This window comes from Nerophis lumbriciformis, linkage group LG12 (genome assembly GCF_033978685.3).
Source record: "Nerophis lumbriciformis linkage group LG12, RoL_Nlum_v2.1, whole genome shotgun sequence".
Lineage (NCBI taxonomy): Eukaryota > Metazoa > Chordata > Actinopteri > Syngnathiformes > Syngnathidae > Nerophis > Nerophis lumbriciformis.
In genome coordinates this window covers 26,924,697-26,952,272 of record NC_084559.2, presented here as the reverse complement: position 1 = coordinate 26,952,272, position 27,576 = coordinate 26,924,697, and the positions used below count along the sequence as shown (strand labels likewise).

Sequence of the window (27,576 nt, the reverse complement as noted above, 5' to 3'; positions counted from 1 at the left end):
TACTGAGACCAGAAGAGGCTGCCTTCTTATGTTAAGTCATGTGCTTGAGTGACGGTTGCTTGGGCTTGACAATGTTAATTTTCTGTTAATATCTGTTTACTTTCTGCTGTCTGAGTCCTTCTACACTTCTTAAGTTTTACTAAGCACCTATTTCTTGATGTTGTTTCAAGCTAGGTTAGCATAGGAATTAACGTTCCATGCTCCTGGGTTTCTCTTGGTGTGTAAAATGTTTAGCCTCATCCTCCAGTGATAATAATACTGATAATAATACTAAAGATACTAAAAAAATGCAATGTATTTGCCATAATGGAGGTGAACGGCTCCACAGTGTGTCAACCATAGAGGTTTGGCGTTTGTGATCGGCATTAAAAGGCATTAATCGGGCAATGGCCGATCACATACTTTTCCACGATCGATCGGCACTTCCCTAATATAAATCGCTTGTTGGCAGCTCTGACTTTTCCAGTCTGTCACTCAAATATGTCTGTGTGGAAGCAGCGATTTCCTACTTCCGAAGGTGTCCCGACAAAAACAAGCAACTCTCTCTGTAAACTCTATAAAAAATGTTGCTTATAATAAACAGACTTTGCAACATTGGACTCAGTCCAAAGGGGGCATCACATTAGTCCGATCCCCAGGGTAAATGCTAAAAATGTTGTGTTATTTCATAAAACTACTGTAGTTGTTTGCAGTACATGCTTTTGTAATATTTTTCAAACAATATTTATTTTCTAAAAGTTGTTTTTTCTTTTTAAAAGGCATGTTACATGTTAGTGTTAAAGCACAGATTAGATTGATTTCAACTGATATCAATTGGGGCTGCTTTGAGACACAAGTGCTTTGAGTTTGTGTGTGTGTGTGTGTGTGTGTGTGTGTGTGTGTGTGTGTGTGTGTGTGTGTGTGTGTGTGTGTGTGTGTGTGTGTGTGTGTGTGTGTGTGTGTGTGTGTTATGTAATACCTGATGAGCTAAGGCCAACTGCTGCTCATAAAACTGAATGGCTCCAGACACGTCTTTCTTGCAGACAAATATGTCCCCCAGGTTCCCAAGAGCTCTGAAGCGAGCCTGCGAATTGTTTAGAGACTGGGCAAGTGACAGCAGATATTTCTGACACTCCTCTGCTTTGGCAAAGTCTCCCAGGGCCTTGAAGGCCAAGCCCAGATTACAGTACGCCTTGGCTTGACTCAGTTTGTCATGAAGGTCCTTGGCCAGAGCGAGGTCCTGTTCGTAGTATTTAACGGCGTCCTGGTAGTTGCCCAAGCAGTAGTGGGCGTAGCCTAAATTATGACAAACTTTCCCTTCACTTTCCATGTCTTGGAGGTCAGGGGACAAGCGGAGGTACTGCTCATAGTAGGGCACAGCCTGAGGGAATTCTCCACGCGAGCAGTGGAAGTTGCCAAGGTTACCAAGAGCCCGTGCTTCACTCTGGACGTCTCTGAGCTCGCGAGCAATGTTGAGATGGTTCTGGTAATGCTGCAAAGCCCGATCGTGGGCTCCCAAGGCTTGGTACGCCACAGCTAAATTGCCATGAGTTGATGCTTGCGAGGCCCGGTCGTTGACCTCCATGGAGATCTGCAGTTCCTGGCGGTGGTAGCGAACAGCCTGGTCAAAGGCTCCGAGGGCATTGTAAGCATTGCCCATGTTGCCATAGGCCCGGCCCTGTGCAGCATAGTCACTGAGCTCTTGTGCAATGGCCAGGTGTGTTTTGTGGAGTTTAAGTGCTGTCTCATAGTCTCCTTTCATCTGATGAATAATACCTGCAAAGAGAGGAGAGCATTAAGTTAAAAAACTCCTGTCAAAAGTAGCTTGTCAGCATTTAAGTACGAAACAACTCTGTTGTATATGCTCTTAGAGCAGTGGTTCTTAACCTGAGTACGATCAAACCCTAGAGGTTCGGTGATCGGCCTCAGGGGTTCGGTGGAGCCTCGCCACTGAGGTAAAGAGACATCTGACTTATCGTGTAAATAAAAACTTCTCCCTATCAGCGTATTATGGATACCCCCAAACAATGTTCCCTCTAATTTTCCATCTGATTTGCAGGTTTTTTGATTGATTGATTGATTGAAACTTTTACTAGCAGATTGCAAAGGAAGAGAATACACAGTACAGTTTACACAGTACAGTACATATTCCGTACAATTGACCACTAAATGGTATCACCCAAATAAGTTTTTCAACTTGTTTAAGTCGGTCGGGGTCCACGTTAATCAATTCATGGTAATGTGTGTAAGGTGTGTAATTTGTTGTGAGTTCATGCACTGTGTTGGTTTTGTTCTTTGAACAAGGTGATGTTCATGCACGGTTCATTTTGTGCATCAGTAAAAAAACATACAACTTTTTCTTGAATTTGAAAAAAAAAATTATATAGGGATGTCCGATAATGGCTTTTTGCCGATATCCGATATTCCGATATTGACCAAACCCTTAATTACCGATACCGATATCAACCGATACCGATATCAACCGATATATACAGTCGTGGAATTAACACATTATTATGCCTAATTTGGACAACCAGGTATGGTGAAGATAAGGTCCTTTTTAAAAAAATAAAAAAAATAAAATAAGATAAATACATTTAAAAAAAATTATTGAATAAAAAAGAAAGTAAAGCAATATAAAAACAGTTACACAGAAACTAGTAATTAATGAAAATGAGTAAAATTAACTGTTAAAGGTTAGTACTATTAGTGGACCAGCAGCACGCACAATCATGTGTGCTTACGGACTGTATCCCTTGCAGACTCTATTGATATATATTGATATATAATGTAGGAACCAGAATATTAATAACAGAAAGAAACAACCCTTTTGTGTGAATGAGTGTGAATGAGTGTAAATGGGGGAGGAAAGTTTTTTGGGTTGGTGTATTAATTGTAAGTGTATCTTGTGTTTTTTATGTTGATTTAATAAATAAAAAATAAATAAAAAATTAAAAAAACGATACTGATAATAAAAAAACGATACTGATAATTTCCGATATTACATTTTAAAGCATTTATTGGCTGATAATATTATCGGACATCTCTATATATATATTTTTTTTCACTAAAGAAGGGTTCGGTGAATGCGCATATGAATCCGGTGGGGTTCGGTACCTCCAACAAGGTTAAGAACCACTGTCTTAGAGCCATCTGTTGTCTGCGTACACTTTCACACAATTAGTCATTATACATGCAGTGTAATCAAAAGCTGTCTTTTTACGATTTTACAAATCTAGCCACAAAGGTTGGTGATCATTCTTAGAGAACGGAAAAGAAAGCAATGTGTAGAGTTGATAGAAAGCTCGGAGAAAAAAATGAATTAGATAAGTGTAGAGAAACAATAAATAACAGAGAGGCTGGTGCCAGATGTATTATCTATGATAAAATATGATCCTATGAAAAATAATGACTTTGCAGCAGTCAGACAGCCATCTGCCACAAAGACACGAAACCAAACACACACATACGCACACGGAGGCCCCCGAGATCCAGCAGGCCATACACAACAAACTCCAAAGAATTCTATAGAGACATCACTGCATATCTAATGAATCCGGACTCCTCCTCTTCGAGACTTGCCTTTTCAAATGATCAACCAGCATTCAGTCACGACGGACAGACGTACTATAATGCATTAGTATAATGCATAATGTGATAACAAACGTATGCAGGAAAGAGAAAACAGCAGCATAACAAATACTGCCTGACTAAAGGGGCTGTGCTGCATCATCATGGAGGCTACCGAAGATGAAAGACGGAAAAGGGCTTTGTGGTTTGTGGTGACTATGATGGTGCCACTGGGATTAGTTCCCGCAAGTGTGTTTCCCATTTAAGTTCATCCTAAATAAATAAATATATTCACCCTGTCACATTATGGACCTGAACACAGGCTACACAAACAAAACAACTGAAACCCAGCAGTTGTGTCAAAGGACTACATGGGCCGCCTCAAGTCCTGAGACTATAAGCTGGTTTGACATTTTGATACGAATCTTACCAATTATATTCAAACATGATCTGTGTTATAGGTTGAAGGATCCTTGAGTCTGGAATAGGGTTGTACGGTATACCGGTATTAGTATAGTACCATGATACTAATGAATCGGTACAATACCGCCTCTGAAAAGTACCGGTCCACCGCGCCCCCGTCGTCGTCACGTCATGTCATTGCTGGTTTACAAGCAGACGAGCATGTTCCGCAGTGCACAATCACGGAGTGCTTACAAGCAGACACAGTGTGTAGACAGAAAAGGGAGAACGGACGCATTTTGGCTTAAAAACTAACGATAAAGGTGAAGTTGTAACACTGAAACACCCACCGGAAGAGGTGCTTTAAGACATGGCTAGCTAGCTAGCGGCTAAAGTCCAGCCCCCGTCTGCAGTGTTTTAGCTACTTCTGAATCACTAATCCTGGTCTCCATGGCGACAAATAAAGTAAGTTTCTTACAAGTATCATCCCTGCAGGACGAGGAATAGCTACACACCGTAGTTCACCGGAATCAAAATGTAAACAAACGCCATTGGTGGATCTACACCTAACATCCACTGTAATGATACCAATTACAGTAGCGTATCTAGTCGATACTGCTATGGTTACGTCGATATTTTTTGCCATCACAATATCTTCTTTCGTTTTTTTAAAAAGTATATTGTGTTTATAAACTCAGGAAATATATCCCTGGACACATGAGGACTTTGAATATGACCAATGTATGATCCTGTACTTGGTATTGGATTGATACCCAAATTTGGGATATCGTCCAAAACTAATGTAAAGTATTAAACAACAGAAGAATAAGTGATTATTAAATTTCAACGGAAGTGTAGGTAGAACATGTTAAAAGAGAAAGTAAGCAGATATTAACAGTAAATGAACAAGTAGATAATAATTAGATTTCTACCACTTGTCCTTAAAACATTGACAGATGATAAATGACACAATATGTTACTGCATATGTCAGCAGCTAAATAAGGAGCCTTTGTTTGCTTACTTACTAATAAAAGACAAGTTGTCTTGTATGTTCACTATTTTATGTAAGGACAAACTTGCAATAAGAAACATGTTTAATGTACAGTAAGATTTTTTGTTAAAATAAAGCCAATATGTTAATTTTTTGTGGTACCCTCTATTTAGAAAAGTACCGAAAAGTATCGAAATAATTTTGGTACCAGTACCAAAATATTGGTATTGGGACAACACTAGTCGGGTATCACATTGATGTTGAATAGAAAGGTTTGAATGTTAGCGTCTTAATACATCAAAAAATGAGCCATCTGTACTACTGGGTATCAGACGGTACCTACATTCAAGACTTTTGTTGCACATGACGTCACTTCCGGGAAACAAGCATTCCAGCACTCAGACTGACTGTGTTTGGGTAATGTAATCATTTTCCATGGCCAACGATGCAAGAAGAAGGAGCTCAAAAGTACAGTAAAACTCTACTTTTCAACATGTGGTAGCTCGATGCTAATTTACATTGGATTTGCCATAGACATGCTACCGAATAGCTTTAGTGATTTTACATGGCGATTTCAACACCTTCAAATTTGGTAATCAAAACTACAGCTAAGCTGCATTTTACAATCAAACGCTGGTGTGTAATGAGTACAATATTTAAAGTCTAAACATTTTGTAGGGCTCAACAAAAGAAAAAAACTGGCACATTCAACTTAATGGCAAAGACTAGTTCCTGGAATAATGTCTTGGAATTGCAACTGCACGCAAAGTCTACTATATAGTACACTACAGTACAGTACTTACTAATGAGGCACAGAAGAGTAAGAAAACAAGATACACAATTACACACACACATTTACCAAAATGTGCTATTGTTGAGTAGCAGTATCCATTCCCAGGTACCGAGTATTTGTACCATATCGATTCAAATGTGAAAGGTATCCATCTCCACAATAGTTACTTCTTTTTCTGGTTACTACCGGTTACGTTGGCAGCGGTGCCATTAAGCAACAGTTTTCTGTACCCATTCCTCAGCATGACAAAGAACAATTGAAAACTACTGGCTCAGGGTAAATCAGACAGGCAAGGCATGCGATACATAAAATCTAATAACAAATACACCAAAATATGGCATATTAGGGCCTGATTTACTAAAGCTCTGTGTGTACTAAAACATGTGCAAACTTGATAGCACATGTAAGCTGATCTCCTAAACGTGTGCAAAGTGGATTGCATCTCACAAGTGAGCAGAATAAGGCATGCAATCTATTTTGCACCTGTATGCAAACTATATGCTGATCATCAAAACACCCACAATACTGGGAGGAAGAAAATGCATTTTATATATTTTATACAGAACACGCTATGTGATTTATCAACACTCATCACCATTTTGGGAGCGCTATTTTGCCTTTTATTCAGCACGTTTAAAAGGACGTGCAAACGGACACAGTTCCCGTACATGGCTCTGAGAGAGGAGTACTCGTGCTGCAGGGACACACGATGGACAGAGAATCCTCCATTCTGCGCCCTGAGATCGGTAGGTTGTGAGTTCAAACCCCGGCCGAGTCATACCAAAGACTATAAAAATGGGACCCATTACGTCCCTGCTTGACACTCAGCATCAAGGGTTGGAATTGGGGGTTAAATCACCAAAAATGATTCACAGGCGTGGCCACCGCTGCTGCTCACTTCTCCACTCACCTCCCAGGGGGTGATCAAGGGTGATGAATCAAATGCAGAGAATAATTTCGCCACACCTAGTGTGTGTGTGACAATCATTGGTACTTTAACTTTAACTTAACTATGTGTACGTTTCAACATATTTGGATGGTCAGAAATAACAAATATTAGACTATTCAGCAACATTATTTTATAATTCCATAGCTGCTAAATGACTTAAGGGGCTGATTAAAACTAATTCAATTGATTCGTGTTGGTGTCAATTAATATTTTTTTACTGTTGTTTTTTATGTTACTAACATTAATGCTATATGATAAAAATGTCTTGAAATGTGCATTTTGTGCATCTTGAGCTCAGTTGTGTAGCCTCCATCCCATGGACCTTCAGCAGTAAAAAAAAAAAAAGGAAAGAAAAAAAGGGGGGTTCATTGTAGATGCACTGCTAAAATGCCCATAAAAAGTGGTACATGTCTCCTGCTTGTTTGAAAACATGGCAAACGCCAGAGGTAGGAGCATGATAACATGAATGTGCATTGAATGAGTATCTCAGTGGTGCTCCGTATAGTACTTTTGTACATGCAAAATCCTCATTTAAACAAGGCGGTCTGCACCACTTATAAATTGTACACAAAGTGTCCGCGGATCACATGCAACACGGCCACTAATAGTACACACAATTTTATGGATTGCACACGCTGTTTAGCGCGAGGTATTTAAGTTTGAATTTGAGTTTATTTGGAAGATGAATGCATACAACATGATACATCACAATTTCCAGTTTCTCTATTCAACATGTTCGAAAAGGAGTAGAAAGAAGCAGAGCCTATTTAATCCTACCCCCTTTTCCTCTACATAGTAGTTGCTAAAACTTTTGTTTACTTCCTGTTCTCAATTTATTCACATTATACTCCATAAGTAATAACATCAAAAATAAATAAATAAATAAATAATTAGTGAAGTAAGTTATATTTCATATAGTGAGATAAATAAGATTATCGAGAAAATGAATGGATGGATGGAATAAATTCAGAGTGTTTATCATGGTTATTCTTCTTTGTACTTTGTAAACACTTTAAGTTTGAAGAGTTGCTTGAAGTGGATCATATTAGTACATTGTTTGATTTCTTTGCTTGATCCACTCCATAATGTAATCCCAAATATTAATATACTAAAGGTCTTAAGTGTTGAACGTGCATACAAATGTTTTAAATTAAAATATTTTTTTTTCTCTAATGTTATATTTCTCCTTTTTTGTTGAGAAGAATTATTGTATATTCTTGGGTAGCAGGTTATAGTTTGCTTTGTGCATAATTTTAGCTGTTTGCAAATTCACTATGCAAATTCAGTATTTTCGATTCAATGAATAAAGGGTTTGAATGTTCTCTATTTCCAACATGATGTATTATTCTAACTCATCTTTTTTGTAACACTTTTTTAGATATATTTCTGCACAATAACTCAGATATGGTAACACAAGCGAGCAGTAGAGAATATGGAGTGATTTTTGGTCCAATAATAATAATACTCCAGTATTTGGATCTTAGAAAATCAGTCCCGGAATGTACTAAAATGTAAAGCAAAATCCATGTAGTGCTTTGGACATTGTGCAGTCCAAATGCCTTTTTTTTAGCCATGTGGAATAACTTGAACAATCTCCTCAGTTGTGCTTGTTAAGCATGTTAAGATTCACTGTGCAGGCAGCTTGGAGGAGGACTGACAGCCCACAAAGTCACCTCCAAGGTTATTCCGTCCTCAACACTGAGTGATCTTCTACAGAATATAATGCCTGCCGATGCATTACCAGCAAAAAAAAAAAAAAGCTCCTTGCAGCAGGTTGACAATGATTTTTCTGAAAGAGACGGTCAGATAGGGCAGAGGCTCGGGGTGTAGCCCCCCACATGGTAAGGGGATTATAGTAAATAAACACATACTTCTACTCAACACTGACCCCATAATCAATATGACGCCTTTACAATGTCCTGGTTCAATTACTCCTTAATACAAGTGTTCAACCTTTCTATATGAAGCACTCTTGGCTCTAATATAACATTTACTTTGGTTATTCTAATTTCCGTTACGAAAAAAAGCCGGGTAAAAAGTGCATGCATTCAGATTTGAATACAAAGCCATTCTTAGCCTTATACTGGACATCTTTCCATAACCAAAAGCATTAAAACCATGGTGATGCCTTGCCACTTATCATTACACAGCTGGCTGTACATTAAATAGTCAAATTATGACTTTGAGGGATGGTGCTGTTTTCTGAATATATTACTTTCCTTTATATTAAGAAGCTATGGAGGTCCGTACTGATGCTGCCTAAAGTGCTCTAAGACAGTGGTCCCCAACCTTTTTGTAACTGCGGACCGGTCAACGCTTGAAAATTTGTCCCACGGACCGGGGGATGGGGGGGAATTAATTGTATTATTTTTTATTTTTTTATTTTTTTGGTCATTAAAAAATACAATCATGTGTGCTTACGGACTGTATTCCAGCAGACTGTATTGATATATATCAATATATAATGTAGGAACCAGAAATATTAATAACAGAAAGAAACAACCCTTTTGTGCGAATGAGTGTAAATGAGTGTAAATGGGGGAGGGAGGTTTTTTGGGTTGGTGCACTAATTGTAAGTGTATCTTGTGTTTTTTATGTTGATTTAATAAAAAAATAAAAAATAAAAAAAAGTTTAATTTTTTTAAATTTTTTATTTTTTGTGCGGCCCGGTACCAATCGATCCACGGACCGGTACCGGGCCACGGCCCGGTGGTTGGGGACCACTGCTCTAAGAGGATTTTAAACAATGACAAATGCCAAAGTATTGATCGACATGTTAAAGTTAAAGTACCACTGATAGTCACACACACACACTAGGTGTGGTGAAATTATTCTCGTCATTTGACCCATACCCTTGTTCCACCCACTGGGAGGTGAGGGGAGCAGTGAGCAGCAGCGGTGGCTGCACTCGGTAACCATTTTGGTTAGAGATATTATCGGCCGATAAATGCTTTAAAATGTAATATCGGAAATTATCGGTATCGGTTCAGAAATTATCGGTATCGGTTTCAAAAAGTAAAATGTATGACTTTTTAAAAACGCAGCTGTACGTAGTGGTACACGGATGTAGGGAGAAGTGCAGAGCGACAATAAACCTTAAAGGCACTGCCTTTGCGTGCTGGTCCAATCACATAATACCTACGGCTTTTCACACACACAAGTGAATGCAAGCATACTTGGTCAACAGCCATACAGGTCACACTGAGGGTGGCCGTATAAACAACTTTAACACTGTTACAAATATGCGCCACACTGTGAACCCACACCAAACAAGAATGACAAACACACTTCGGGAGAACATCCGCACCGTAACACAACATAAACACAACAGAACAAATACCCAGAACCCCTTGCAGCACTAACTCTTCCGGGACGTTACAATATACACCCCCGTTAACCCCTACGTCCCCCACTTCAACCCCCCCTCCCCCAACCCCGCCCACCTCAACCTCCTCATGCTCTCTCAGCGAGAGCGTGTCCCAAATTCCAAGCTGCTGTTTTGAGGCATGTTAAAAAAAATTATGCACTTTGTGACTTCAGTAATAAATATGGCAGTGCCATGTTGGCATTTTTTTCCATAACTTGAGTTGATTTATTTTGGAAAACCTTGTTACATTGTTTAATGCATCCAGTGGGGCATCACAACAAAATTAGGCATAATAATGTGTTAAGTCCACGACTGTATGTATCGGTATCGGTTGATATCGAAATCGGTAATTAAGAGTTGGACAATATTGGAATATCGGATATCGGCAAAAAAGCCATTATCTGACATCTCTAATTTGGGTGATTTAACCCCCAATTCCAACCCTTGATGCTGAGTGCCAAGCAGGGAGGTAATGGGTCCCATTTTTATAGTCTTTGGTATTAATCGGTCGGGGTTTGAACACACGACCTTCCAGTCTCAGTGTGATAGCAAGGTGCTTAAATGGTGGCAGTATTGGTGCTTTTTGTCACTAACTGAATAATTAAAAAAAAAAACTAAATGTATTTTGAGTTTGAAGTTAAAGCATTTGTTAATAATGAAACACCATCATTTTTCTCACAGCAATTTGCACTATTAAAAAAAAGCACTTCATTTCAGAGGAGATGCATTCAAATGATTGTGTAAAATAGAAACAGTCCATAGTGCACACTGTGTATGTAGCGATGTGTGTGGGGGGGGGAAAGTAGTGAGCTGAGGCAGACATGAGATCCTCAGGGGGTCTGCAGGAATGAGGAAAGGGTGGAGTTGTGTTCTGGGCTTAAGGTACCAAATCCTTAGACTCAGACAAAAGCATCTCCAACAGTCTGACTGACAGACAAAACAGGAAAGAGAGAGATGAATAAAACCAGGACTGGTATGGTTAGATGGATGAATGCACATACAGATATAGCACCAACCAGTACCACCTGCAACACCCATTGAGTGTCTTCTTTTATGAACCAGCGAGAACAATCCCACCTTATTTAACTCCAGAAATAACAGTCACTGCACTATATACAAGACAGCTGACACCTCCTGCTACTTGACAAGTGATGGGAACCACATTCAGTCCCTTCTTGAAAATGAGCCCCATTTTTATAGTCTTTGGTATGACTCGGCCGGGGTTTGAACTCACGACCTACCGAGAAACGTTATTTACACCCATTTCAATGGAGAGTTAAACATGTCATCAACTCCAGATAAATGCATGTGTGTGTATGTTTACCACTTTTTTGTCTCTCATCCAGCCTTCAATTAATTCTGTCTGAGCCATTAGTCTGGACAAATTCCTCTGTAAATTCTGCACTGTCTTCTTCCCTTTCCTGGTCAAACTAATAATATATCTAATTCCAAAGGCTTAGGTACTAAAATGAATAATCTCTGTGCCTCAGTGCTCCGGGCCAGTCTAGTTCTTAGTGTTGTTAGTCCCGTTTTTGGGCAGTCTGAAAATAGTCACTCCATTTATGCTCACGAAACCATTTTAGTAGCTGAGATGATGCAAAAAAAATAGCCGTGATTTATACGGTATGACTAATTGCTGTATTGTGATTCATGCATATAAAATATATGCCCTAGATTTAAAGATGTCATTAGCATACCTGTGGGGTCAGTTGAGAAGAACTGCCAAGTGCCAACAAATTAATATCATGCTCCTTTGGCAGAATGTGTACGTTGCTGTATAATGTTTGACATAACCCATGTCCTCTTTCTTTTCCACACACCAATGAGGTAAGGAAACGACACAAACTCAGAATATCTCGGTCCCAAAGTACTGACGTGTGAACGCTTCCTGTTGTTTCCTTTGAGTGTGTTGCTCTGTGTTTGGCAAAAACAACAATGCGAACATCTTTAGGGGATCAGGATTAGATGGAAAAGGGGAAAAAGGCTGGCTTTGTGCTTTTTTTTAATATATTTAAATTGTCTTACCATCAGCCTTTAACACAAACACATTGTGGCAATTTGGAAACTACAGTGTACTGTATTTAAATATTTGGGAGGAGTCCGTTATAAAATCAAGCATTGCAGTAATGCATTATTGTTTGTTGTACCACAGGTGGGGGAAAGTGATAAAGTATTTCTAAGGGACATGGCTAAAACTAGTAAAACATTAATGACTTTTTTTTTTGTAGGGCCCAATATTGAGTTTTCACGGGCAATGCATTACAATTGCAAGCCCTTACAATTTCATTATGTATTTTTTTCTAAGGACATGTTTCCTTTTTGGGACCATAACACTGTTGGTGGCCGGGATCATTGCTCATTCAGTCAGCCTCGTGCTACTTTGTACGCTTTTTAGTGTTTTTTTAGCATTTTTACAGTTATTTTTTTTTAATTTCCTACCTCAATATGGGTCTGAAGTAGGGATGTCCGATAATGTCTTTTTGCCGATATTCCGATATTGTAGAACTCTTAATTACCGATACTGATATCAACCGATACCGATATCAACCGATACCGATATATACAGTCGTGGAATTAACACATTATTATGCCTGATTTGGACAACCAGCTATAGTGAAGATAAGGTCATTTTTTTAAATAATAATAAAATAAAATAAGATAAATAAATTAAAAACATTTTCTTGAATAAAAAAGAAAGTAAAACAATATAAAAACAGTGACATAGAAACTAGTAATTAATGAAAATGAGTAAAATTAACTGTTAAAGGTTAGTACTATTAGTGGACCAGCAGCACGCACAATCATATGTGCTTACGGACTGTATCCCTTACAGACTGTATTGATATATATTGATACATAATGTAGGAACCAGAATATTAATAACAGAAAGAAACAACCCTTTTGTGTGAATGAGTGTGAGTGAGCGTAAATGGGGGAGGGAGGTTTGTTGGGTTAGTGTACTAATTGAAAGTGTATTTTGTGTTTTCTATGTTCATTTAATAAAAAACAAACAAAAAAAACTCTCTTATAGTACCTCTCTGGCTTCTGGTGCCAAACCTTTACCTCTCACACCTGCTGACAGTTTGCAATCAGGCCTTCTGAAGCTCTGCTGCCAGCCACAACCGTTGCAAGTTGATTGTTTGCTACACAGCTCCTTAGCTATTGTGTTGTTCCTCCCACCCCATGTGTATTCTGTATTGGCTTCTCCTCATTTTCCTGGACACTCAATGAGTAACTCGATGGCAATTGTCGTTCATCCCCCATATTTCATTCTTTTTCGTTCCGTTCTTTCTTGGCTTCGTCCACTTTGTTTGTACCCTTAATTTTTGTATGTTGTTTCTTTTGGAGACATTTGCTTCAATATACAAATCTCTCGATTTACGAACCCTGTTCCAAACCAATTAATTTACCATAATGTGTGGACAATTAGCCGCTACTTTTGTCCTACGCTTTGAACCCTGCTTCTTATAAAACGGAGTGGCTGATTTATGGAGCCATAATATTTTGTATTCAAGAAATAGTGTTCAACATCGACAGACACTGAAAAGGTGTGTGATTGTTTGTGTTATGAAGCCATCTTTTGGACGAGGTTACTCACTGCAGGTGCTGCGGGTTGAACGTATGCAGTATTTCCTTCTTTTTAGTGCCCTGAACTGGAAGCACAAGTGCTGTTCCATCTTCTAGTCGTTCATAGCGTTTTTACTTGTATGTTTCTTTCATTTATCACCCCCGAGCAACGTTTGTAAGTTTTACAATGTAAGTAAAACAATTCATACTTACTAAACCGGCACATGTTTGATAGTAGTGTTTTCATGCATATTTGTACGCGCTATCGTAATGTAAGCTAGTGTTGTTAGCACTATATCAATATGCTAACACATTTACAAGTATCTTTCTTAGAATTATTAACTTACAATGGAATAATTTTTTCTGTTGTTATAGTTTCACTAATTCATCAGTAAATTCACCAAAACGTCACCGTGGAGGTATTGAGTCTCTTTAGCTGATTGAAGAGCCAGCTTCTGTAGCTAGTGGGTCCATGGCTTCTGTTTTGTTTGATCAGCTCCTTTACTGCCGTCTTACAGGCACCATTTGGAAACAATTAAGGTATGAAATAAACATTTACAAAATATTTGTGTAGATAACTCATTTCACAGCGTATATACCCGCAGCTTATAGTCTGGTGAGGCTAATACAGGGGTCACAAACCTTTTTGAAACCAAGAGCTACTTCTTGGGTACTGATTAATGCGAAGGGCTACCAGTTTGATACACACTTAAATAAATTTCCAGAAATAGCCAATTTGCTCAATTTACCTTTAACTCTATGTTATTATTAATAATTAATGATATTTATCTTTGGGGAAACACTGATCATCTTAATGATTTCTCACAATAAATATAAATAGAAACAGATAAATATCAATATGCAACACTTTATTTTTATATTTTCTCTAAGTGCACATTTTTCAAATTGAACATTTTCAAATGATCACTTCTAAGACAGTCTTGTGAAATCACAATATCCCATTTTAACTAGCTAGCCACTAACATTTTTTAACAAATCATGAATTACTTTGCACCATGTTTGTACAAATAATAACTCATGTAAAATACTAAAGTCAACTCTCAAATTTTTAAATACCGCATTTTTCGGAGTATAAGTCGCACCGGAGTATAAGTCGCACCTGCCGAAAATGCATAATAAAAAAGGAAAAAAACATATATAAGTCGCACTGGAGCCCGGCCAAACTATGAAAAAAACTGCGACTTATAGTCCGAAAAATACGGTAAATCATGTCACACTTTGAACTGGACACCAAATCTGTTATCTGTTTCTTTGTCAGTTAGTGAAGACCAAGTCTTTAAAATATTTTCTTGGATTTTCAAATTCTATTTGAGTTTTGTCTCTCTTAGAATTAAAAATGTCGAGCAAAGCGAGACCAGCTTGCTAGTATATAAATACAATTTAAAAAAAATAGAGGCACTTCACTGGTAAGTGCTGCTATTTGAGCTATTTTTAGAACAGGCCAGCGGGCTACTCATCTGGTCCTTACGGGCGACCTGGTGCCCGCGGGCACCGCGTTAGTGACCCCTGGGCTAATATATGAACAAATATTTGTTCTTATAAAATTTAGTGGGTACGGCTTATATATATAATATATTGTCCGGAAATACGGTAGTAAATCAAGGTTCCACTGTAGCTGGTTTCTATTATGGAAAATTACTTTTTTCTTTTTTTTTTTATCTCTAGCTATACATGTTTTTTATTGTTAATGTGGACCTTAAAAAGAAAATCATACTATTGAAATCAGTTTTGTTCTAATTTAAAACTTTTAGTTTTTGGAATTATTGTTTAAGGTCAATGTTTCATATTTTGATGAAAATTAATATGAAAATATTAACATAAACAAATTGTCATATACGTGACAGTAACTACAATATATATTTAGAAGGTAGTTGAACACAAATTGGCCAAATGTTGACGCATCATGCTATACTCCAGTAAGAATGAAAAAAGAAAGAATGTTTTTAAAGCAAAAATATGCTTTCAGAGCATCCTCTCTGAAAGGCAAAGTGACAGCATGGCTGTGCAGTGTAAATGTTGCCATCGATGACAGCAACTCCATGGCAACACATCACTTCAGTCCCCAGTCAGATATTAAATACTGCTGACTTGGGGGTAAGATGGCCAATTAATAAATAATATATGGGACTGGAATGCAAAATAGTCCCATCCTTTATAGGTCAGAGTGTGCTGAGCAAGGTCTGTTAGTACCGCTGGGCATCGTGGTTGGATATTAAAGGATGGCAATCTCGATACAAGTGTGCCTCAGAGCCAAGTCGGCCGCTGCCACACCCACACTGCAGCCAACTTCAACAACACGCTGAGAGGGCATAAAAAAAAAAAGTGGGAGCTTTTCTCTTTTCTAAAACGTCTTCGTTCTACTTCCCAAAACTTTCTTTTTTTTTTGTTTTGATCACGGCCTGGTAATTGTCTTGATCATTCCACTCTCTGCACAGCGTTAAAAAAAAAAAGGTTTTGAAGTGTTCCGAGCGGAGCTTGTGGGCATTCATGACGAAACAACAACAAGCCGCAGCCTCAAACAACAACAACAGAACAATTAGAGACTAAAGCTTCACAACCTCCACTTCATTCTCTGTTATCTTCATTATTCAGCTCCACTTGAATCAGCTATTAAAGGTAATTAAGCGATTCATCAAGTCGGTTTCAATTACGAGGGGCCTGACAGTTTCAGATTACAATCAGCGGGGGTGAAGCCAGAGACAGACGGAATGAAAGGCAGAGGCATCAAAAAAGCAAAAAGAGGAGCAAGAGAGAAAAGATAAGTGGTATCTAAAGATTGGCTGCATGGACGTGAGTGAGGCCTCCTGGGTGTTGGAAGTACAGCATGAGCATGATGGTTGGACTTGATGGGCGGGGTGTCTCCACGGAGCAACAAGCTTCATTTTAATCCAGAGATATTCAACAAAAATGTTGTGGGGGCCTCATTTCCAGAAAGCTAAAGACCCAAGGGGCCAGACTTCTCCCTTCACTATTATTCTTATATTGTGTATTCCTGTGAACCAGTAGACTGATTGATTTTGGTCTATTAATTTTGTCAGAGTTATAGGATCACTCGTCTGTTTTTAAGGACTTTCTGCAAAAAAAACTTGTCAAAGATGATGAAAAAGAGAGGATCTAAAATGGACCCTTGAGGAACAATACTACTTTAAAGAAGTTTTACCTTCTTTAACCTTAGTTACATATATCACATGAAGAAAACAATGTGTAACTGCCAAAAGGGGAGGACTTAAAGGGGGGCCTTGAGGGACGCCTCAGTTACCTAAATCACAAGTTTGGACCCCAGCTGGCAAGGTTTAACCTCTTAAGGCCCAAGCTATTTGTTTACATGCTTTTTTTTTTATTTCTCTTTGCTATTTGGGCTTATTGGACCCTAATTAGAATAAAAACTAAAAATCATCTTTTAATATGATGTACTTAGTCCATAAGTACACAAATGTGTACTTCATTTTTATTTTTACACTTTTTTTTTCCAAATTCCATTGTATGTTATACTCTTCTGACACCACCATATAGCAGTATAAGTGTCCATATGTCGGCATAAGACCCCAATTCAGTAGTGTACACAATTTTGGAAATAAGAGCTAAAAGGTGCTGTCCACGCATGTGGCCACTAAGGCCTTTTTAGAGGTTAAATGTCAATGCAAGGATCTGCCAATGTGTTTACGATGGTCTAAGATCCTCTTTAGCAGGGTTTCTTAACCTTTTTAACTACTTGGGCACGTGTTGCAGCCATGAAATTCTAAGTTAATTATTATTTGCAAAAAAAAATAAAGTTTATGAGTTTGAACATCAAATATCTTGTCTTTGTAGTGCATTCAATTCAATATGGGTTGAAAATAATTTGCAAATCATTGTATTCCGTTTATATTTACATCTAACACAATTTCCCAACTCATATGGAAACGGGGTTTGTATATTGACTACATATATAATAAATTATTGAACATTACTGCTCACTGGTGTCTTTGCCGTCTAATCTCCCTCTGTAAACCATAACAACTCTAGTGTTTTTTAGGAATCCGCTGCAAAATGTTTGTGTCCCAAGTTTTGAACTGCACTCGGGCTGGATTTGGCCCCCTGGCCGCAAGTTGATCGGCCCTGCTATGACCCACCCACACGTTTAGCTTTGTCACCAGATGTTACTCTTCAACACTGAGCTCAATACTCAAACATTGCGACCAATCATAAAGAACATGCTTATGGATGTCGTAACAGGACTCCTACGAGACATGGGAATAGATCTGCACCCTGACGTATCATATTAAAACTCACAAGTAGTGCAGCGTCATAAAACGTGCTCTTGAGAGCCCCTCAATTTATGATGACCAGTTATCATCTCCCTTGGAAAAAAACACTGCTGTGTTTGAGGATGTGCAGCATTTAAAACTGGTCAAATGACAGCTTCAATTTATGTTTGGTTGATTAACCTCCACTTGCACACTTTTACTCATAGGTTAAAGAATAAATCACGTGGCAGAACTATAATGCCTCTTAGTTGTCTATTAAAATCGAGGTTAGTGCTGCTTTGATAGCTATCATAAGTCATGCAGTGTCGGTTGTAATTGCTGCACTAAATAGCATAGAATTTACTTCATAGACTAGTCAATGTCTTCGGAGATTTTTTATCATTAGAGCTTAGATATATCACTATATTATAAAAGCCTGCACATAATTATCTTGCTGATGATTTCACGTTAGAAAAATATTAGTTATACATTTTAAGAGATGCAGTGATTACATTTTAAGTAAGGAAAAGACTATCTCATACACCAGACCTCGGCAAATTAAGGCCCGGGGGCCACAAGCGGCCCGTTAAGCTTTTCAATCTGGCCCGCCGGACATTCCCAAATAATTTTTTTAGATGTTTAAGATGGAAAGTGTACCGGTAGCTGCCATTATGATGTGCAGTCATGTTTTCTAACGACCGTAAGTCTTGAACAAGTTTTTCAATGGTTGCAATCTGCGCTTATGGATGATATACTAGTTACTATGGTAATCGAATTAGTTACTATGGGCATCAAATTAGTTACTATGGTAATCTAGGTCACAGCAGCTCAGACGAGGCACCAAACAGTGTGGGCGGGAAGCGTTTCCACGGACGCGGAAGGAGATTTTCACAACAAAGTTCTAAAGCTTAGTGATATATCAGATGTATCAGATTGTAAGTGGGTTTATTGTGTAACCTTCGCATTCACATTTCACTGTTTGTTGCATTTTTGTTGTGTTTCACTTGATTGTAAAATATGTCGATCGAAAGGAGGTGTGACATTCATATTTTGTCAATATTCAGTGTTTTATCGTTCATAGAAAAATTTAACATTCCATTACGTTTTTTAAGGCGGTCTGTCATAATGTTTTTAGCATTCAATCAGACATTATTGTGAGGTTTTGTATTAGTGTTCCTAAAAATAGATATACCGGCCCCCAGACACATTTTTTTCTCTAAATGTGGCCCCCGGGTCAAAATAATTGCCCAGGCCTGTCATACACAGTCTCTTGATTTAACATTAACTTTATCTTAATTGGTTAACGTTTTGTCACGGCCAGGGTGCATTCCAATGCGCCCTCATCTTTGCTCCCTGCTTGCCGCGCCTTGGGACGCGCCCACGGCATGTGGGCGATCAGAAATCAGCGCACCTGGACCTGATGAGAGGGAGCTGTATAAAGGACCAGTGGACCCAAGGATCCAGGCGGGAACTTAGTTCCCTCTTTGTGTACCGTAAGCCTTATGCTCTCTCTCTGCTTTTTTTCCCTCCGTGCTTCTGACGTCCGTGTTGCTCTCTCGCAGTGCCTTCCCCTTCAAGATCTCCCGATGTTTCCCCTGTGTTTTGGACTGCCTTCCTCGATCCCCGGCCCTCGCCTGGACACGGACATTGTCTCTTCTCCCCTGCCCTGGATCATCTGCCTGCCCCACGGACTTCCTTTTTCCTTCGCTCTCGACAACCCTTGGTAACACACACTTCAGTAAACCTTACACATAGCCTTACACACACACTCTTGGGTTTTGACACACACTCCATTTCCTTAGTTAATTTGGTATTGTTTAGTATTATTTATATATATATACATATATGGAAATTATATATATATATATAATAAATTATCTTTGAACATACTTCCCCTTGGTGTCTGAGCCGTCAACTCCCTCAGCAAACATAACACGTTTCAGTTAAAAAGAAAGCAGGAAGATGACTGATATTAGGTACTTAATACTTTTGCTGAATAAAGTATGATTGTTTGAATATCTGCAGTGACAGGAATAACACTGTTATTATGTAATAGCGTTAGTAAGGCCGTTTCTTTTAATAGTAACAAGTAATCTAATTAATTACTTTGGCGTCAGTTACAACACCGCTACTATTGAGTTTGATGTGTCGTGGCACGCTACTTTTAATGTAGTTGTATGTGTCAGAAGCAGTGTCAGAAGCAACAAACATCAACACTAACATTAATCTGATACCAAATAGGAAGACTCACATAACATACACACAACATGACATGTAAGTACACACAAACACCCTCACACACACACTACTAGTACTAATACGAGGGTATACAAAACTTCAATGATTGAAGTGATAAGCATGTAATCCAACAATACCCAGTTTGTGGACAAGAAGACATCAAAACACTGGAGCACAATCAATCTCTGTTAAACAGAGGAAACACATTGCAGTGAAGAGATACAACAGAGCTGTCGTCAGATTGCCGATGCTGAGCTAACAAACACAGCTGAGCTCATGCTGCTCTAAGTGTGCTTTCGCTGACGTCACACGTCACTTGGCAACAGGTATCGTCTTTTAAAGGCACTTACTCACACTTTGCTCTCATGAAACATCTTTCAGCTGCATTTGCCAGATATTTGTTTTTTCTTTTTTTCTTTTTTAAGTAATGTATTAATTACGCTCCCAAGTAATTAATTACATTTAATAAAAAGTAATTCAGTTAGACTACTAGGGATGTCCGATAATATCGGACTGCCAATATTATCGGCCGATAAATGCTTTAAAATGTAATATCAAATACTTTACAAGACCTATAACATAAAGCTTCCTCGATCACCTTGATTTGTTTCATGCAGAACAGCAAAGAGCTTCAGTTCAGGTTAACCGTACGCTTTTTATTTAAAATTCAGGTAAGGGCTGGTTTGATCCCTGAATATACAATGCCTAATCGCCCCTGATGTTGCATGATCATATGTGCTAAAAGATGTATTAGTTTCTGTCCATTACAATCATCAAGGTGTGAATTAATGAAACAATGTGTGAATAAGACATTCTCAATTTGCACCCCAGCAAATATACTTATCTCCCAGTATCCTGGCATTATTACTCTAATTTCTTGCTAAGCAAACTCAACTTTCATCTTTATAATCTAATGAAATTTAAATCTGCCTTGATAAAGACACACACTGTGCAATTAATAATCTTTTTTTGTCATGCACTATTAAGCGATGAAAGCTTATTAGGATGTCATTGCTTTACAAAGCTGGTGAAAAACAGTTTTAGTCAAACTCTTTAACACTTCCAATTATTGTCTTGTTTAAATTGGGACATCATCCACCATATTCTATATACTCCGCAGATTATGTGAACCAAAATTTATGAATTATCTATTCATGTGAAATTGATGGATATTCTTTTAATTTGCGTGTTGTATTGTGGATCGGAACGCAAGTAAACAATGTTGGAAATGGTTATGAAACTGAAAGGTGTGTAGGATTTTCCAGGTATCTTGGAATGTGACATCGTAACAATGATATGTATGTTTGAAACACAAAAATACCAACGTACGTACCAAGATAGGTCAATAATACTGTCAACAAAAAGTTTTAAGGGGCGAATTACTGATACAGCTCTTGAAGAAGCTGTCATTATAAGTGTGAAGGTGTACTTAATAAAGTGTCTGCTTAGTGAATAATGCATATGCAACACTAAAATGGTTTGATATTAATAAGTTATCGTTAAATGATAAGAAAACTAAAGGCATGGTGTTTAGTGGTGCAAGGACAAATTGTGAAGCAAAATTTAAATTAAGTATATGAAACTAAATTCTTGGGAATAATAATTGATCATAAATTATGTTGGAAACCGCATATTGAATATATAAAGGGAAAAATATCCAAATCCATTGCTATGGATAAATGTCTGCATATGTGATATTATTCTTTTATTTTTCCATATTTAACATATTGTGTTGAAGTTTGGGGAAATTTTTATAAAACAAACATAGACCCAATAATAAAACTACAAAAAAGGGTAATTAGAATAATACACAAAGCATGCTACTATGAACCTACCAATCCATTATTTATAAGTTCTAATGCAGTGGTTCTTAACCTGGGTTGGATCTAACCCTAGGGGTTCGGTGAGTCGGCCTCAGGGGTTCGGCGGAGCCTCCGCCACGGAGGTAAAGAGACATCTGACTTATCGTGTAAATAAAAACTTCTCCCTATCAGCGTATTATGGATACCCCCAAACAATGTTCCCTCTAATTTTCCATCTGATTTGCAGGTTTTTTGATTGATTGATTTAAACTTTTACTAGCAGATTGCAAAGGAAGAGAATACACGGTACAGTTTACACAGTGAAGTACATATTCCGTACAATTGACCACTAAATGGTAACACCCGAATAAGTTTTTCACCTTGTTTAAGTCGGGGTCCACTTTACTCAATTCATGGTAATGTGTGTAAGGTGTGTAATTTGTTGTGAGTTTATGCACTGTGTTGGTTTTGTTCTTTGAACAAGGTGATGTTCATGCACGGTCCATTTTGTGCACCAGTAAAAAAACATACGACTTTTTCTTGAATTTGAAAAAAATATGTATATATATTTTTCACTAAAGAAGGGTTCGGTGAATGCGCATATGAAACTGGTGGGGTTCGGTACCTCCAACAAGGTTAAGAACCATTGTTCTAATGTGTTAAAATTTGCAGATATTGTGTTTTTAAAAACAATGAAAATTATGTTTCGAGTAAAGAACAACAGCCTTCCAGCTTGTTTTCTTAGGTTATTTAAATTATCTTATTTTCAGTGGAGGTATAGGATAGGCAAATATAAGCCTTGGCTTCAGCCTATTCCTTTTCGGTCATTCTTTTTCTTTTCTTTTGGTGTGTAAATGTGTATGGTTGTTAAATATGTATAATCTCTACTGTTAAATCGATCACACAAAATGGTTGATTATATGACCGAAATAAACTCATTTCATTCATAAAATCGCAATCTTATAAGGGTGTAACAGTACGTGTATTTGTATTGAACTGTTTCGGTATGGGTGTACCGAACGAGTTTCCACACGGACATATTAAGTAGCGTACCTACCGCACGTTGTGTAAACAATGCACACTGAGGCACAACACACGGAATGCTAGCAGAGACCGGGCTACTACAACATGCAAAAGCCAGAGCTGGAAGACCCTCCTGCCTCGTTAAGATCTCCCGTTTGGGAACATTTCGGTTTCGCGGTGCGATACAACAATGGATAACATCGCTTCAACGACTGATTGAAAGAGAAAGACGAACAAACACAGCTCCCACCGCATTCAAGCAGCCTCTCCTCGGCGAGTCAGGCAGGGCTAAAGCAATAACAAATGCCGTTGGTGTTTTTATAGCAGCAGATTTAAGACCATATTGCATTAAAAACTAGATTCTGACCCACTTCTATGGTGGAAGAACAATGAGCCATGTTAGCCAGGCACTACTTCGCCATACCTGCTACCTCCGTGCCCAGCGAAAGGGTATTTTCCACAGCTGGAGACATTGTAACTGCAAGCAGGTCTGCTCTTTCTGCAGACAATAAGGATGAACTGATTTTTCTGACAAAAAAACATGAAATCTGAGTGAAAGTCACCAGAGTTAAAGGCTGGGGGGAAAAGAAAAGTTAATCTGACGCTGAGTTGACTTGAAACTGTTTAATGTTGCACTTTTTGTATGTTGAAGAAACGTTTTGTCATTTTTTTAATCCGAGCAACAACTTGAAGCAGTTTAATGTTGCACTTTATATGTGGAAATGTTGCACTTTATATGTAGAAAGGTTTTGTTAAGAAACCAATTCTGAGCCTTATCTTATTTAGTTTTTATTTTATATATGTTGACTGCATTAACCCTGGGAATCGACCCTGTGTGTATATGTATGTTATTGTTATGTTAAAAGGATAAAGCCATTGTTTACAAATTTTGGTAAATAAATAACCAGAAAATGCATATTTAGTTTTTTTCTTACTCTACCGAAAATGAACCGAACCGTGACCTCTAAACCGAGGTACGTACGGAACCGAAATTTTTGTGTACCGTTACACCCCTACAATCTCATAATGCATACTAAAGGGTAGACTGGATTATATAATTCCTTAGCAGTGCACAAATACTTTTCTATTTCTGTAATAACCCGTCACAGTAATTACCCTCACTCTCATTTGACAAGCCACATAAACTGTTGTCATAATAAGCCATCAAAATGTGAATAAAACAGTTCGGGAAGACTGACGACTTTAACATTGTCAACAAGCTCCAATTACCCCTTTGTTTGTTACTAATGCACGCTATAAAGTCAGCAAGTGCAAATGCTGCGTTTGCACTTTCTTTAAAAGACAAGACTTCTTCTCTGAGAGTTCCTATAATGGCCTGTGTGCCGTTGTTATGGCATTTTCATGGCCATGCTGAAGCTATTATAGTATTTCAGGGGGACATCTTCCAAATAATGCCTGAGGTGTGGCAACACAGACTGTTCAAACCCTGCTTTTAAAACAACAGATGGCATGGGATGGCAAGATCAAAGACTTGGGGCATCAAAAAGCATCGAATTGGCATCGACTTTTAAGACTTATTTTCACAACTACTCTAAGGATTGGGGCTGGAAAAAAGAATTGGTTTATTACAGTACCTCGTCGCTAAAGTAGTATTAGGTTACAATTAGAGATGTCCGATAATGGCTTTTTTGCTGATATCCAATATTCCGATATTGTCCAACTCTTAATTACCGATTCCGATATCAACCGATACCGATATATACAGTCGTGGAATTAACACATTATTATGCCTAATTTTGTTGTGATGCCCCGCTGGATGCATTAAACAATATAACAAGGTTTTCCAAAATAAATCAACTCAAGTTATGGAAAAAAATGCCAACATGGCACTGCCATATTTATTATTGAAGTCATAAAGTGCATAATTTTTTTTTAACATGCCTCAAAACAGCAGCTTGGAATTTGGGACACGCTCTCCCTGAGAGAGCATGAGGAGGTTGAGGTGGGTGGGGTTGAGGTGGTGGGGGGAGGGGGGAGGGGGGAGCGGGGGGTGTATATTGTAGCGTCCCGGAAGAGTTAGTGCTGCAACGGGTTCTGGGTATTTGTTCTGTTGTGTTTATGTTGTGTTACGGTGCGGATGTTCTCCCGAAGTGTGTTTGTCATTCTTGTTTGGTGTGGGTTCACAGTGTGGCGCATATTTGTAACAGTGTTACGGCCACCCTCAGTGTGACCTGTATGGCTGGTGACCAAGTATGCCTTGCATTAATTCGTGATGAGAACAGCCGGAAGATATTATGTGACTCGGACGGCACGCAAAGGAAGTGCCTTTAAGGGTTATTGGCGCTCTGTACTTCTCCCTATGTCCGTGTACACAGCCGCGTTTTAAAAAGTCATACATTTCACTTTTTGAAACCGATACCGATAATTTCCGAAATTACATATTAAAGCATTTATCGGCCGATAATATCGACAGTCCGATATTATCGGACATCTCTAGTTACAATAACTTTTTGCTATGTATTACAGCTAAAGACACTCATTTCAAGCCTTAATACAGTACCACTTAATATTTACTAGGACTGTACCGATCTTACATTGATTTTATATATCGATGGTATCGGCCTGCATCTAGAATCTCCGATACTAGCAGTCCTGCAGCATGTTTAATCAACATCTAAACCTAAATGTCCACTAATAAACACACAAGTTTAATATATTCTTGTATCTCAGTGAAGTCATTGACAAAAAGTAAACATGGTAGGCTATAGGATACAAGGAGCTAGTAGCTCACTGTACACAACAGCTAAGCACATATGCAATAAGTCTCTTTAATTGAACACTATTGCAGTCTAAAACATTTGTCGATACAAACAAGCATCAAATAATTATAGTTGCATATTACTTACACATACAAAGACCACAAGAATGAAGCTTATTAGAAAGTATCCAGTAAACAAACGTTTCTGCATCATTCAACTTACTGCGTCATGGCCTTAATTTAATGAATTATTGTGGCCACTTGCTGTCACTTTAAAAGAATAAATCTGTCATAAGATTGGTGTTTTTTTATACCTGCAATTGTTTTTTCAGTCATTTTACACGATCAGGTCTTTTCTAACATTCCAAACTACAAAATAATACCAAAAAAACTGACATCATATCAGATTAATATCGGTATCGGCCAATATAGGTTCCAAAATGGGTTAAATCACCAAAAATTATTCCCGGGCGCGGCCACCACTGCTGCCCACTGCTCCCCTCACCTCCCAGGGGGAGAACAAGGGGATGGGGTCAAATGCAGAGGACACATTTCACCACAGCTAGTGTGTGTGTGACAAAAAAATATAAATATATACAGTATATATATATATATATATATATATATATATATATATATATATATATATATATATATATACCGTATTTTTCGGACTATAAGTCGCAGTTTTTTTCATAGTTTGGCCGGGCTCCAGTGCGACTTATATATGTTTTTTTCCTTCTTTATTATGCATTTTCGGCAGGTGCGACTTATACTCCGGTGCGACTTATACTCCGAAAAATACGGTGTGTATATATATATATATATATATATATATATATATATATATATATATATATATGTATATATATATATTAGGGCTGCAACAACTAATTGATTAAATCGATTATAAAAATAGTTGGCGATTAATTTAGTCATCGATTCGTTGGATCTACGCTATGCACATGCACAGAGGCAATTATTATTTTTATTTTTATTTTTTTATTTTTTTTATAAACCTTTATTTATAAACTGCAACATGTACAAACAGCTGAGAAACAATAATCAAAATAAGTATGGTGCCCCAGTATGCTGGTTTTTTTTCCAATAAAATACTGGAAAGGATAGAAATGTAGTTTGTCTCTTTTATCCGATTATTAATCGATTAATCGAAGTAATAATCGACAGATAAATCGATTATCAAATGAATCGTTAGTTGCAGCCCTAATATATATATATATATATATATATATATATATATCAGTTTTGTATTGGCAATTAAAAAGTTGTATCGGGGCACCCCTAATCCATCCATCCATTTTCTACCGCTTCTTCCCTTTGGGGTCGCGGGGGGCGCTGGAGCCTATCTCAGCTACAATCGGGCGGAAGGCGGGGTACACCCTGGACAAGTCGCCACCTCATCACAGGGCACCCCTAATTTTTACAGTAAAATAGTAAAGCATTCATACGCTAAAATGCAACATATGTAAATATTCCGAAGTATCATATGCATTCTAAAATTTAACTAATTGCCAATACTGATACATATGTACTATTATGTTGTTATCATTTTGAGTAAAATCTGCCTCTTAACCGCAAAGCATCTGCAATTTAATGCACCAATTTTGAGACTTTCCCCCCCTAGAAAACAGCTACTTGCTATAGTGTAGTATAGTCGTTAATATAAGAGGAATAAAAACAGTGGCGCTGCTGCCAGACAGCTTAACAAAGTTATAAAGATTGCAATAAAACTCCGTGAAGCTGTGGGAGGCTGTTTGCTCACCACAAGGAGCTACATCTTTTATATTACACATTATTTGAATCAAAGATACAAGTCCCAGCCAGCAATCTAAAATCAATGGAAACATTTTGAATTGTGAACTGAAGCATGCTGATGAAATATTCAGTACGTGTTGATGCAACTGAAG

General features: G+C 38.0%; 1 protein-coding gene across 3 annotated transcripts in view; it reads right to left on the bottom strand.

Moving 5' to 3' along the window:
- Nucleotides 1-27,576, bottom strand: part of LOC133623169 (tetratricopeptide repeat protein 28-like) — a 632,620-nt gene that overhangs the window by 93,226 nt on the left and 511,818 nt on the right. For all 3 annotated transcript variants that reach the window (XM_061986219.1, XM_061986220.1, XM_061986221.1), the window contains one exon: nucleotides 959-1,755. In XM_061986219.1, coding sequence (XP_061842203.1) covers nucleotides 959-1,755 — 797 coding nt within the window. The remainder of the gene's footprint in view (nucleotides 1-958; nucleotides 1,756-27,576) is intronic.